The following is a 13111-nucleotide window of genomic DNA, read 5'->3' as shown; positions in this document are numbered from 1 at the left end:
CATAAAACTTCATGCTACCTGTACATTACGAGTACATAATCTCACATTCCCAAATATTCACAATGAAATAACCCAACCATCTTTCAGAATACAGATTCATATAAACCTCACACCACCAATCACCTGCACATATGTGACATGCCACCAGTCCCATAAACTAGTTGTACACCTTGCCCTCACACACCCAAATATACTCAATATTCCTGAAAATCACCAAAACACATATAATCACATAGCATGCCCTGAACAAGTACAAAGGCTCCCTCCACATTTCAAAAATATGCAAAAAACATGATCCTACATCAAAAATAATATACACAAGCACTTTTTCCAACATTGCCAATATACACATGCAGCTAAACCTTCCAAAACCACCATTGGGCACACAAATTTCTAACATTCAGAAAACACACACACACACACACACACACACACGCAAAGTCCTAAATTACAAATGCATAAACATAACACCTTGCGTATATCTGAATTAATCTCAGATCATCTAAATAAACTCAACCCCACTCAGTCTCACAAAAATACACTCATTACTTACACTTCCCCCAAATATCCACAGACATCAACTACCCACACATACAAATACACTTAACAGATTCCCGCCAACTCTATAAATACACAAATAAATCTTCAAACTAGGATCATGTAAACACAGTCCTAACAGACTCCAAAATAATGACATGCACAAAACCACCCACTGCCCATAAAGTCCTACAATGCAAGGAGATCCACAAATACACAGTACAACATCACATTTCTAGATACACACAACACACACAATTTCCCCATCTCCAAAAACATGCACAAAATTTAACCTTAAATACACACACTGAAACCCAACCCATGAACACACATACACACACACACACACACACACACACACACATCTTCTCTCCCCCAGTATACAAACAAAAACCACATTCAGCACCAAATGCACCTGCCACGGTATGCTGGCAAAGACTTAATCTAATATCAGCTCACTCTAAAGGGAGTGTGGATACTAATCTTGTTGATTTTTGCTGAACTCTTGCATCAGTAAACAACCTATGCTTGCAATTCCATTGTAATTTGACAGAAAGCTCATTATTATTAGAGTGAAATTTAAAAAAGAGGGTGAAGTTTGAACAAAATTGTTGGCTGATATTTTCATGTTAGGAAAGAAGGCATTAGTGAAACTGTAGTCAGTAGTCACATAGGGTAGTCACATTGCCTGAACGTGCAGCTGAACCTTGAGCCACATCGTCCTGCCAATAAGAAACAATAAACCTACAGAACCATAATTGCAGCAGAGGTAAGCAGGCCCTGGGAAAGTTCCTAAAGTCATGCATGCACAGTAGTTAAAAAAACTGTCCTATAGTAAACTTTTCTTTATTTTCATATTAAAAAATACTCCCCTAGGGGTAATTTAAGAAGGCAAAGAGATGCAACTCATGTAGTAGCATGCATGTACACTGCGAAGGAGCAGTGGAGGACCCATCTCAACATACTTTGGGGAGGAAAAAAGGAAAGAAGAAGGGGTGGCCTCCAACCCTGAGAGCCTTTAAAACCACCATGCCTGCAAGGCTGGGGGAGCCACATGCATTCCCCTGGGCAGTGTAATACCTTGGTGCATCAACATTACGGTTCAATAAACCTTTCTCTCTGCAAAACTGGTTCAGTCACTCTGATTTCTATCCTGACAGAGGTGAGGACCCCTGCGCCAGTAACAAAACTATGAGAAATTGCAGGAGAGCTTCACTCATTTCCACTCATTCTCAATGACCAGAGCTACTCTTGCTGAACAGGATGACAATTTTCAAATTGGGAAGACCTGCCCCTTCGCTCTTGTATTACTCAGAATGTGGGAGACACAGAATGACCCTCACAGAGTATGAAAGCTCACACGCATGACCAGCCTCCACTGCAGGCCCCGCAATCACTAAACCGGTCCCCAGTGATGCCAATTCTCTGGGGTAAACAGCACCCCGAGTGAGCCCTGTGGGGCCATGAACCCACAATGGGGGGCATCACCCCACACAGACCCGGGAGGCAAATAGCCCACAGCCTGAACAGCAGTGAAGAGCAACGATACCTGCGGGGTGCAGAGTGCGGCCATCCCTTACCTCCATATTTACATAACTGACTCTGGAGGCCGCCATGCGAGGCACCGCCCGGAGCCAGGAAGGCCGTTGGGCCCACGCCCAACCGGGTACGCATGCGCATCTGCCACCGCGAACCTCAGCAACGGACCCTGGGAGCTGTTGCAGGACAGCGGTCCACGCCCGCGAGAGCCCGGCTCCAGGGGCCGTGCGTGTGCGTCCCGGCGCGAGGCGAAGCAGGAACTGGCCTCCACTGTCCCTGCAGGAGAGGAAAGAAAGGGAGGTGCTGGGTGCCCCGTGAAGCTTCTCGGGACGCGTGCCCTCCTCACAACTGTGCTTGGACATCCCTAAACCACCGCGTGTGAACTGAGCGCTTCCGTCCTTAAAATTGCAAACTTGCAATCCATGCCCTTAGATAGGAGCCTCCTGAAAGAGTTGTGGAGAGCTCTACCTAAAGTACCTATCCTCGAATTGAGACAAGTGCTTTCGCGCGCTTTGGACTGCATTTCGGTGGTTTCTAAATTAGTAGGTCCTTTTCCCTAGCAAGTCGGAAGGTTCCATTAAACAATTCTGGCAAAGAATTTTAGACCTGGGAAACACTCTGAGACATACTCACCCCTGACTCCATCCCTAGAGTTTTCCCAAACTCTTTTACTGTATTAGAATGTTTTCCTTCGTGTATTCATTTAGTATCTGGAGGGTTTTCAATAAATGTTGATTCACAGATGTTTCCTTTGCAAGGTTTTTATTGTAACATTGATCAAGAATGAACAGTCTGGGCCAGTTTCAGTGGACGTTAGCAGGCAGAGTGGGGACAATTTTGCCCTCCTTCGGGTTTTTTGTTTTATTTTGCATATATTAACCCAATCAACTTGCCAACTTGAGTTTATAATACTTTCCAAAGAAATTTCAGATCGTCTTTCTGGTCATTGGCAAGATTAGAGCATTTCTCACTTCATAGGATAACTCAATGGAACACTCACACCTAACAGCACTAAGCTTCTCCAAGTGCACGGACTGAAAACTCCACAAGACACAAACATGGTATCTCACTGTACCTCCAATGTTCCATGTTTGGGTGGAAGATCATCTATCGTCTGAGGCCTGTGATTCATATTCAGAGATGTTTTTTATCAGCATTAAATGCCAGCCCTTGACCTTGCTGCTAGAATACTCAGAGATCAGGGTCCAAAGCACATTTAACTACCCCCTTGCATGACCAGTCTTCCCAAATTCCATTTGAGATAACCTATTACATCTTCTTCTTGGGTCTAGGACTTTCACGTAGTACATAAGGAATCGCAGTACTGGAACCGGATGATTTTTCCCCGACACAATTTTTGTCAGTGACCCTGAGTACACTCATTCAAATCCTATCAGAGCCATGAGTGAGAATCTTGTAAATAATTGATTGACTGACTAGACAAGGGGAGGAAGCAACAGGGAAGACTCCCTTTCTTGAGTGAGTGAGTACCTGAGAACAATCTGTTGCCTAACCATACCTCTAATAAGAAGTTACCAGGTAAACATTATGTCAGAATTCCCAATGATAAAAGCTCAAGTCCTGAGAAATATATTCAAGTTGTTTATTCTTTTCAATCTCCAACAAGATTTTTTTTTTTCCCCGAAATGCAGTTCACTGTGATTTCGCTTGAATGGCTCTCACCTCATCTTCTCTCGAGACAATTTTTCCTTGCAGGGGGCAAGAAACTTCTTAAGCGCCAATAGTAGTTCTTCTTGGTGAATGCTCACGGTGTGGAACAGTCCTTCTAAACCTCTCTTCCCTTCTCCAATGCCCTACCATCAGTAGGAATTCTGCTGCTACAGCAGGGAATGAAGCTTGTCTCCCAAAGGTTTGGTTACAATCCCCTGAAGATGTCACCCCTGGTCTCCCTTGACCGATTTCCTGACAATCCTTTCCTGTCACAACACAAAACACAAATGCTCTTTTATATCATTTACACAGGGATAAACTCACACTTACAAACAATATGAAAATGAGAAACAAGTGTTATTAAAGGGGTGCTACCCTGCATCATATGAAGATGGGATCCCATGCGATGATGGGCCTCGATTCCAGAGAGCCAGGGTCTATGATGCATAGAGGAAATTCGGAAGCTCATCAACGGTGCTTTCATGCTCAGGCTTGGGAGCTACGACTTGGATGGAAGCAGGTTTGTGTGAATGGTGATTGAACATGGAGGACAGCACTCTGCCTTTGTGTCACGTGCATATTCATGTCATGTGTAGTGGGTTTTTAACACTAGGAAAACCAGAACCTTAAGATGTTAAGCCCCATTAGCGTGCGGCTCAGGAAGATTTTCTGCCTTCCCATCCTTTACTTCTGTCCTTACCCACAGTAAGCATAGACATTCAGTGCTGTATGACGGCTCTTCCGAATTTCATAATCAACCAAAGAGCATGTAGAATCAAGAGTGCGTGCAATTGTGTTTTGCATAGAGCTACGATGCACTCTTGGCGCTCTGTACAGGGGTGAGTAACTCATAATAGCTTAATATATTACTTTTTTGTAGACTTGCCAGATAAAACACAGGATCCCTGTTTCAGAAAAACAGCAAAGAAATTTGCAGTAAGAGTATGTAAAAAATATTGCATGGGACACAATCACCCTAAAATACACCCAGTGTATATCTGAAATTCGAATTCACTTGGCATTCATTATGTTCTACATGTGGCCAACTATCCTTTCAGGTAGTGTGATTTTTAAGGGACTGGAGAACTTCTTGTTCTAGGAATCTAGCCTCCAGAAATAAATAGAGGAGCCACATTACCAGTACAAAGACAATCATTATAAATATCTGCAAATATATCAGAACATACATCGATCTTTATCCTGAAAAAAAGTGAGAGCATTTTAAAAACTGAAAATAGGTTGCATTTGCTTTTCGTCACATAATACATCTCTGGAAAGATTTAAACGAAACAGATAACACTGGCATGCTGTGGGAAAGAAGTCTGTGTTGCCGGGGGAAAGGGAAAGAGGAAAACTCGTCACTGCCTTTTCCATTTTGCACAATTTGACTGTGAAGTATGCAAAAGCTTTACTTATTTAAAACATTACATTAAAATCATGTAAATGATAAAAAATTAAACATTTAACGATACGGTACTCTGAAAAACAAAAAGGAGTGATTTCGGGTCTTGGCCTGACTCTGGTGGACTGAAGCAAAAGGGATGGTTAGTAAGGCTGGGCCTGCTGGGGTCTGCAGAGCTTCCAGCACGGATCGCCACTTGGGGCCACAGGACTCCTTTCCAAAGAATGATGTGCCCCCAGCTACCCAACATGCAGGGTCTGCTGAGTCAATCCTACTTTCAAACACTGGGCTCCATGTGGCCATCAGTACCCCAGGATTTATCAGACAATGTGTTGTGAATTTTGTTCAGAAAGTGTAGCCTGTGTTGAAAGAAGCCGAGAGCCAGGTAGAAAGCATGTTGAGGGACACAAAACTACCAGGAGGATGATGGACAAAGAATTGAAAGAAAGAGAACATCTAGTAAAACATCGGTGCTCTGACTCTACAAAAACAACGCATAAATAGCCTCAAGAGGCACGCACCAATTGTATTGCCACCCTACAATTAGAAAGGTGCTTCTGGTTCTTGCCTACCTGCCAGAGCCCTTCATGGAATGTCTCCCCACCCCCACCCAGGCCCACTTCCCCTGCCCCTCCCCCACTGCGGAATGTCTTGAGCCCCACATTCTACTGTTTAATTTCAAACTTTTCCCTCCTTCATTTGGATGCTGAGCATCTGCTGGAGCAGGTCACTCTCTCTGGATCTTGGACTTGACTTTTTTGATTGTGGAGTGCGGTCAGTGTCTCAGCCTGCGGGGATGACGTCAAAAGGAGGTAAGCCTGTAGGTGAAGGGGAGCATGTTTAGAGATCCTATCATCCCTCAAATGGTTGGGATACAGATGTGACATAGTTTGGGTTGGTGAAACAGTTTGGACTGAGTAGAGGAAGGGGTTAGCACTGGACAGGGCACGTCACCTGGGGAGGCTGGGAGCCAGTGGAAACCTGTGACAGACGGCAATGGACAGCAGGGCTCCTAAGAGGTGGATCAGGACAACTTGGGGGAAACACCTGGCATGGAGAAAGGACGGCAGCGGACACACTGATTCCTTCTAGAGGGGAGACAAGCCACTTGGACATGCGTCTGTAGGGCGTAATGGTTGATGTCGTGCTGGTGGCACCAGGAGGGTCACGGGGAAAGCCGAGCTCTGTGTCATGTTCTTCAGGCAGCTGCAGCTTGCCCCACAATAGCTTTCTAAGGGCTGTGAACGGAGCACACTAGATCGAATGGGGAAGTGGGGAGAGGGGGTCTTAGCCGGAGACTTGCCCAGTGGGGCTGCCTGTGGCCAAGTCTACAGTGAAATGTCCTCGCCCAGAGCCAGGCTGGAAGGTACTCTAACTGCTGCAGCCCAGAGCATTTTCACTTTTTCCTGCCCAGAGCTCACTTCTTCTCAGTCCAGGTAGCTATTGTCTTGGATTCAACAGGGGCAGGGTCACTGTGTAACTTCCATCAAGATGGGGCTGGGTTCCGTGAGTTGTTCTGAACTGTTCTCCCTCTGTGTAAATCAGTTCTTCAGACCTGCTTGATCATGTTGCGTCTCCTCAGCCCTGTGTTGCACCTTGGAGATGCGAGTTTCCTCTAATTCCATGTCACTGCTTCATGGACAGGGAACGGATGGGGAGTGTACTAGGTTTTCCGGTGGAACGTCTGTGAAGGTGGATTGCTTTTTAAAGGGGGCTAGGAGAGTAGCACAGAAGCAGGAAGACGATCTTCTATCTTATTATGAAACGCGCTAGGACACCTGTCCTGATGAGTTAGGTGCATGTGGTGTGTACCTGGTTCTCCTGGAATAGGGTCTGCATGAGTTCCTCTGAACAGGAATGTGTCCCAGGTAACTCTGTCCCAGTGACACCTGGTTTACTGTGTCTTCACTTTCCATTGTTGGGAGCTGGGAGGGCAAGGGCCATGGACAGTCTGCAGACCAATCTAACGTGACAGCAGCTGTGGAATTCTCTGGAAACCTCCACTGACAGCCCCACTGCTCTCCATTGCCTGGCCCTTTTCTAATCCTCGGCAGCTTTTGCTGGCTGTGAAATAACAGAATCTAAGGGACACAACGCCTACTTCGCAGACCCCTCTCCTGGGCACAGAGCTGCTAAGTGGTGGCAGCGACTCTGAGCATGGGGCATAGAGTGGCAGAATCTGTCCCATGTTAAGTGTTTGCTGTGGTTGGTTCTGAGTTGTGCGTACAGGCTGGGCTGGGGTGTTTAGGGGATATATCAGGGCTCCTGGGGCTTCCTTGTGGAGAGCCATTCCTCAAGTGTTTTTGTTTTCTGTGCTTGGCCAGGGAAGAAGGAGAGTGATTTACATTGAGCCTCTGGAAAAGGAAGACTGAGGGGGAGATGGGGCTCTAATATTTTAGACACTGCCTGTTCACGAAGGCACTTTGGGTGCCTACAACTTACCTTGGAGAAGGTCCCTATCTTCTAATGAGTCTGTCTATGTCCATTTTCCACAGAGCAGATGTCTGCCCAGTTTCATGACTTGGGAGACAGCCTCTGAGGCTGGCAGGGTCAGAGGTCAGGGAATTCTTAGGAGGCTCCCAGACTCAGAGCTGGCGGGGCGGTTTCTGCTAGGCAGACAGTGGTCAGGGAGCCGTGGTGCACGGGCGCAAGCTCCCCAGTGGAATAATTCTCAACCTGAGGTCAGAGCATGAAAATCACCCGAGGGCAATTGCAAACTGCAGCTTCCCCGTACAAAGGGTCCTTACCTATTGAGACTCATCGCTCCGATTCCCCTGTGGCTAAAGGGGACGCAGAGCGCCTCTGTCCTGGTTACTGACTGTCCTACTCCATTCACCCCTTTCATTTCTCTCAACAGCATCTGCAGTGCTCAGACCGGCAGTGACCATGTGCCCTGGTGCTTCTACGTCTCCTTTCCTGTCGCTGCCTTTTCCGCCACCCACTGCTGACCCCGCATACTGGCCACCCGGGGAGCAGCCCCTGCCACCCCTCATGACACCGTCATTTCCTCCTGGCCAGCCCGTGGTGCTGCCGGCTTTCCCTGGGACACCTTCGGTGGCAGGAGATGCTGGTCATGGCCCCACAGGGACTGGGGCTGGCAACATCATTTGCCAGGTCAGATCAGAAGTGGGGCGAGCAGAGCCGCCCCACACTCAGACCTTGGTCCTTACTCAGGCCCCACTCAACTGCAGTGCTCCGGGGGCCCTCTGTGGGGGTGCTGTGTGTCCTGCACCCCAAATCTTGACAGCCTCTGCGATGCAGACCGTTATGTTCGCTCCGGCTGTTGGGGGCACCCAGGCTGTCCAGGGCAGCTGGTCCCCAGGCCTTCCTCCTCAGGCCCCACCACCAGCTGCCCAGCAGGCTTCCATCATCTCTCCAGTGAGTTCTGGGCCATGGCCAAATGGGGCTCCCAGAGAGGGTGGCCTGGCCACCTCCCAGTCCAACGCCATGCCGGACATCTCACGTAACCCCAAGAGTGTGTATGAGAACTTCCGATGTTGGCAGCGCTTCAAGGCCCTGGCCTGGAGACACCTACCCCAGAGTTCCGATGCAGAAGCTCTTTCCTGCTTCCTCATGTGAGTGCACTGGGAAGGGGCACGGGGAGCTCAGCTGGAGCTTTCACATAGAGGGGACGGTGGATGGGCATGTAGCGTGCCTTATCCTGGGACACAGCAAGGAAGGTCTGAGGGTGGTGTCCACGCTCTGAGAAGGCACGTCCTTGGTAATACACATCACATGTCCCGTTCATGACCTCCTCTGAGGTGCTGTGTCTCAACTGACCCCAGTAGCCTGAGTCCAGCTCCTACTACTACTTGCCTTGTGACTGTGGGAGGCATTTCCTTCGGCACCCTTGGTCCCTTGTATAAAAGGGGACAATTCTACTTAATTCAGAGGACTGCAGAGGAGACTCCTTGGGTTAATCTATGAAGTGTTCGCAGATTGCCTGGTACAGGCCATGCCGCATTAATGATAGTGATTATGGTATGAACGGGCAATCTTGAAGAGGAAAAGACCTCCCAAAGCCAGAGTGTCCCTGCTATAGGGTGCGAGTGCACAGTCAGCCTCAAGTCCAGGCTCACGGGCCGGTGTGACTGTGAGGCAGCAATGACAGTAGTGGGAGGGCTTGTCTTTGCACACCCAGACTCCTCCTCCCACACCTGCATCAGTCATGCTGTGGGGGGCCCGGGTGCACTACACAGCTGGGTGGGTCTGGCGGGTGGGCGCCGGGCTGTAGGCCGTGACTGACCTTGATGGCTTACAGCCCAGTGCTCCGGTCCCTGTCCCGTCTGAAGCCCACCATGACGTTGGAGGACGGACTGAAGCGGGCCATGCGGGAATGGCAGCACACGAGCAACTTTGACCGGATGATCTTTTACGAGATGGCAGAAAAGTGAGCCAGCATCTGGGGTCCTGAGGGCTGCAGGGCGGGGGTGCGCTGACTTCAGGCAGGGTCCCCTTTGGTGGTACTCGTCAGAGAGGGTATTGGGAGGCGGGGTCTCGGCCAGCACAGGGCCCTCACAGCGTCAAGGCACTTGCTCTGCCATCCCTCCATCAGCTGCTGCCTTTGCTGGGCTCCGGGCCGGCGTCCTTCTCAGCTGGCTCATGCCTCCCTCTCCCCCCAGGTTCATGGAGTTTGAGGAGGAGGAGATGCAGATTCAGAAGTTGCAGTGGATGAAGGCGGAGCAGGGCCTGCCTCCCCCTGCCCCACCAAGGCCTGATCCTTGGGAGCCCCCAGTCCCACTGGTGGGCTCGCAGCCAGGTAGGGCACCGAGTTCCCATGGCCAAAGGCATCTGGGGCTCAGGGCAGAACACTGTGCCCACATCAGTCCTTTGCTTCAAGGGGACATTGTTCTCTCAACCACAACAGCCACGAGAGCCAGGGTCTCAGGTGCCCTTTTCCACCACGGGGTCTGGACCTGGTCAAGTTTCGTAACCCCTCTCCCAACTTGCTGTCACAGGATGCAGCGTGAAGTCAGCTAAGAAGGGTGGCATGGGAGGCACCTTAGAGTAACTGTGGCTCCACACTTACTCACATGTGTCTCTCCTCGATGCTGCCCTGTCCCCTCCCAAGTCACAGGGCTTCAGGTGGTCCTGACCCGACAGCACTCATGTTAGCATCCCCAAACACTCTATCCCACTGCTGTCACCATCTCATGCTCAGGAGGTGGAAGCTGCAGGCCCTCACACTCCCTCCTCCTTTCGCTCGTCCTCAGGGTGTGTTCCCAGCATGGCCATACCCAGAGCCCATCCTGCTGACCCGCAAGCACACAGATCCCCGCGGCCCCGGGAGACCAAGGCACCAGAGGAGATTCCCCCTGAGGCCGTGAGAGAGTACATGGACATCATGGATGAGCTGTTGGGGTCGGCCCACTCAGCCACCGGAGAGCCAGGTGGAGAATGGGAAGAAGACTTAGAGGAGCCGCCGCAGGGTGACGATGGGACCTACCCGGCCTCGGGTCTCCTGAGCTACATTGACGAGCTGTGTTCCCAGGAAGACTTTGACACCAAGGTGGGCTGGCTCAGAGCTCTGGGGTCTAGAAGATTCCAGGGAGTGGCACTCTGGCACCCAGCTCTGGGTTCCTGAGTTATGTGCGGGCTGGGTGTGAGTGTGTGTGTGTGTGTGTGTGTGTGTGTGTGTGTGATGATCATGACAGTGTAAAACACTCACCTTCTGCATGAGGATGGCGTGGGTCCTAGGTTTTTCACTTTTCCCCCGGTCCTGCTGACTAACACGTTACTCCAAGACTGCTTACAGCTTCTTCCTTCTGTGGCAGGTGGAGGAGGTCATTCACCCCCGATTCCTGGAACAACTGCTTTCCTCAGAACCACAGCTGGATCCCGTAGCCTTAGCTGAGGAACTGAAGCAGGAGGAAGCACTCACTCTGGCCCAGGTGAGCCAAGAGATGGAGGGACCTCTGGTTTGTTAGAGGAGGGAGACACCCCAGAAATAAGCGGGGAGGGAAGGACCTTGGTTGAGCCAGGAAGGGAGGGACTCCAGGTATGAGGTCGGGTCAGGTGAGCCATGGGTGGGAGCACCCAGGTAACCAGGCCAGGAAGGACCCAATGACTCTGTCCACCCCTCCCGTGCCTGCAGGCATGGTGTGCAAGGGGCCAGCTCTGGCGTGGGTGCCTTGCAGGAAGACAGGAAGGAGAGGACTATAGGAAGGGGCGGATGGGGTACCCAGAAGAGGAGGGGAGGACACAAAGCTGGGAATATGGCACAGGATGATGGGAGGAGAGCCACATGTGTGTCTTTGCCTTTGAGTCCCAGGGTCCCCCACTACCCTCCTCTCTCCAAAGCCACTGTCCCATCAGCCCTGCTGCTGATGCTCCTCCTCCTCTCACAAATGTGTGCAGAGCAGTCACTGTCTGCCTCTTCCCTCCCAGCTGGCGTTGAAGGGGGAGGAGAGCGAGCAGGCACCCCAGAGCCATCGTGAACCCCGATTGGACTCACCTCCTTCTGTATCTGAGGCCAGTGAAGATGCCAGGAGGCATGATTGTGGCCCCCAGCTGGGGTTCAGTGACATAGCCTGCCCACCAGAGGCTGACATCAAGGACCCTCAAAGGCACTGTCGAGCAGACGCCCACCTGTCTAGGCCCAAAGTCTTTGATGTGTCTTCAGGATGTCAGGAGTCCCCAGCACTCCGGGCTCGATGGCTCCCCTCTCCTCCTGAGGGTCCCAGGCGCACTGCCTCACGGCAGGGACCCAGGGATGCCTCCATTCCCGGAGAGACCTGTCCTGTTATGGAGACTCAAAGGCCAGCGGACTGGTGCGGTGTGGACGAGGAAGTGCTCCCCAGCCTGTCCTTCCTCTTGGACTCTCAGAACAGCCTGCTGCCCTGGCGGTTCCCCCAGAGTCCTGTCTCTGCCTCGGGTCTTGTCTTCCCTGGAGGTCGGGGGGACCGGAGAGCTCCCCAGTCCCTGTCTGACCAGAGACTAGGCCTCAGCCGCCAAGACCCTTCAGCTGCCAAGTCTAGGAAGCGTGCTCTGGATGGAGCCCCAGCTCCTGCTGAGAAGACCCCACGTCTCGGCACGGACCTCAGGGTCTCAGGGAGGCCAGCCTTGGCTCTGGGGCCAGTCCGGTCCTCACAGCCTCAAAAGAGAAAGTGGGACCCCTTTGTCATGGGGAAGAGAAGGATGCTGCACTGCAGCCAGTAGGGAGCATCGGGGTGTTCCTCTTGGTGCCAGCCCCCCAAAGGGGCCAGACCAGATGTGACGGGGCTGTTCCCCACAGGAGCCAAAGGGGCCCCTCCTCATACCAGGCCTGATCCTGGCGAGTCTACTGACATGGGAGGCGGGAGGGATAGAAGGAGGCGGGAGGGATAGAAGGAGGCGGGTGGGGATAGGGGTGGGGTAAGAGTAGCACCTTTGGGGTATCGTGTGTAAATTATGAATAAAGATGGTTTTGTTGAGAAGTGTTCTGGGAGCCGCTGTCTCCATGCTCGGGTCTGTGCTGCTCCATCGAGGGGGACCTGAGAGGAAGGAAGGATGTGGAAGGTCATGGGCACTATGCATACACAGGTGACCTTCTAGTCCCTTCCTCCAGGTTGACAGGACGTCCTTCAGACTGCTCCTGGAATCATACAGCTCTCTAATCACCAGGAACCCCTCCCAGCATCCCTACTCCCAAGACCAGGCTGGGTGAAGGATGTCCCATCATCATCTGCACCCTGAGCCCTCTGGGGATGGGGACCTGCTTTTGAGGCTTTCATCCCTCTGGGCCATTAACCAGTTTTCCAGAACAGAGTCAGCCCTTGTGTGTAGGGAGCTTCTCTGTGCTTCCTGGATGTAGTCAGACAACGAGGCTGGGCTATCCTCAGCTCTTCCAGGGTTTCCTGCGTGGGTGGCCTGATCGGAGAGGAAAAGGCTTGGCCTCAGAGGACAGGCTCTCTGCCTCTGTGCCTCGTTGCAGGTGAAGCGTCCTCTGGTCTCAGTGGGATGATTGAATATGGAGGGAGGTGG

At 51.2% G+C, this 13111-nt stretch overlaps 1 protein-coding gene across 1 annotated transcript; it reads left to right on the top strand.

Annotated features, from left to right (window-relative positions):
• Positions 1 to 2151: 2151 nt before the first annotated feature.
• Positions 2152 to 12307, top strand: LOC308504717 (NUT family member 2G-like; the record flags this gene model as incomplete). Its single annotated transcript, XM_081065905.1, has 7 exons — positions 2152 to 2203; positions 8007 to 8724; positions 9411 to 9539; positions 9772 to 9908; positions 10363 to 10658; positions 10924 to 11040; positions 11537 to 12307. 7 exons carry the CDS (start codon positions 2152 to 2154, stop codon positions 12305 to 12307), a joined length of 2220 nt encoding a protein of 739 aa, XP_080922031.1.
• Between the last annotated feature and the right edge of the window lie 804 nt (positions 12308 to 13111).

This window comes from Rhinolophus hipposideros (genome assembly GCF_964194185.1).
Source record: "Rhinolophus hipposideros genome assembly, chromosome: 11".
Taxonomy (NCBI): domain Eukaryota; kingdom Metazoa; phylum Chordata; class Mammalia; order Chiroptera; family Rhinolophidae; genus Rhinolophus; species Rhinolophus hipposideros.
This window is presented reverse-complemented; position numbering and strand designations above follow the sequence as displayed.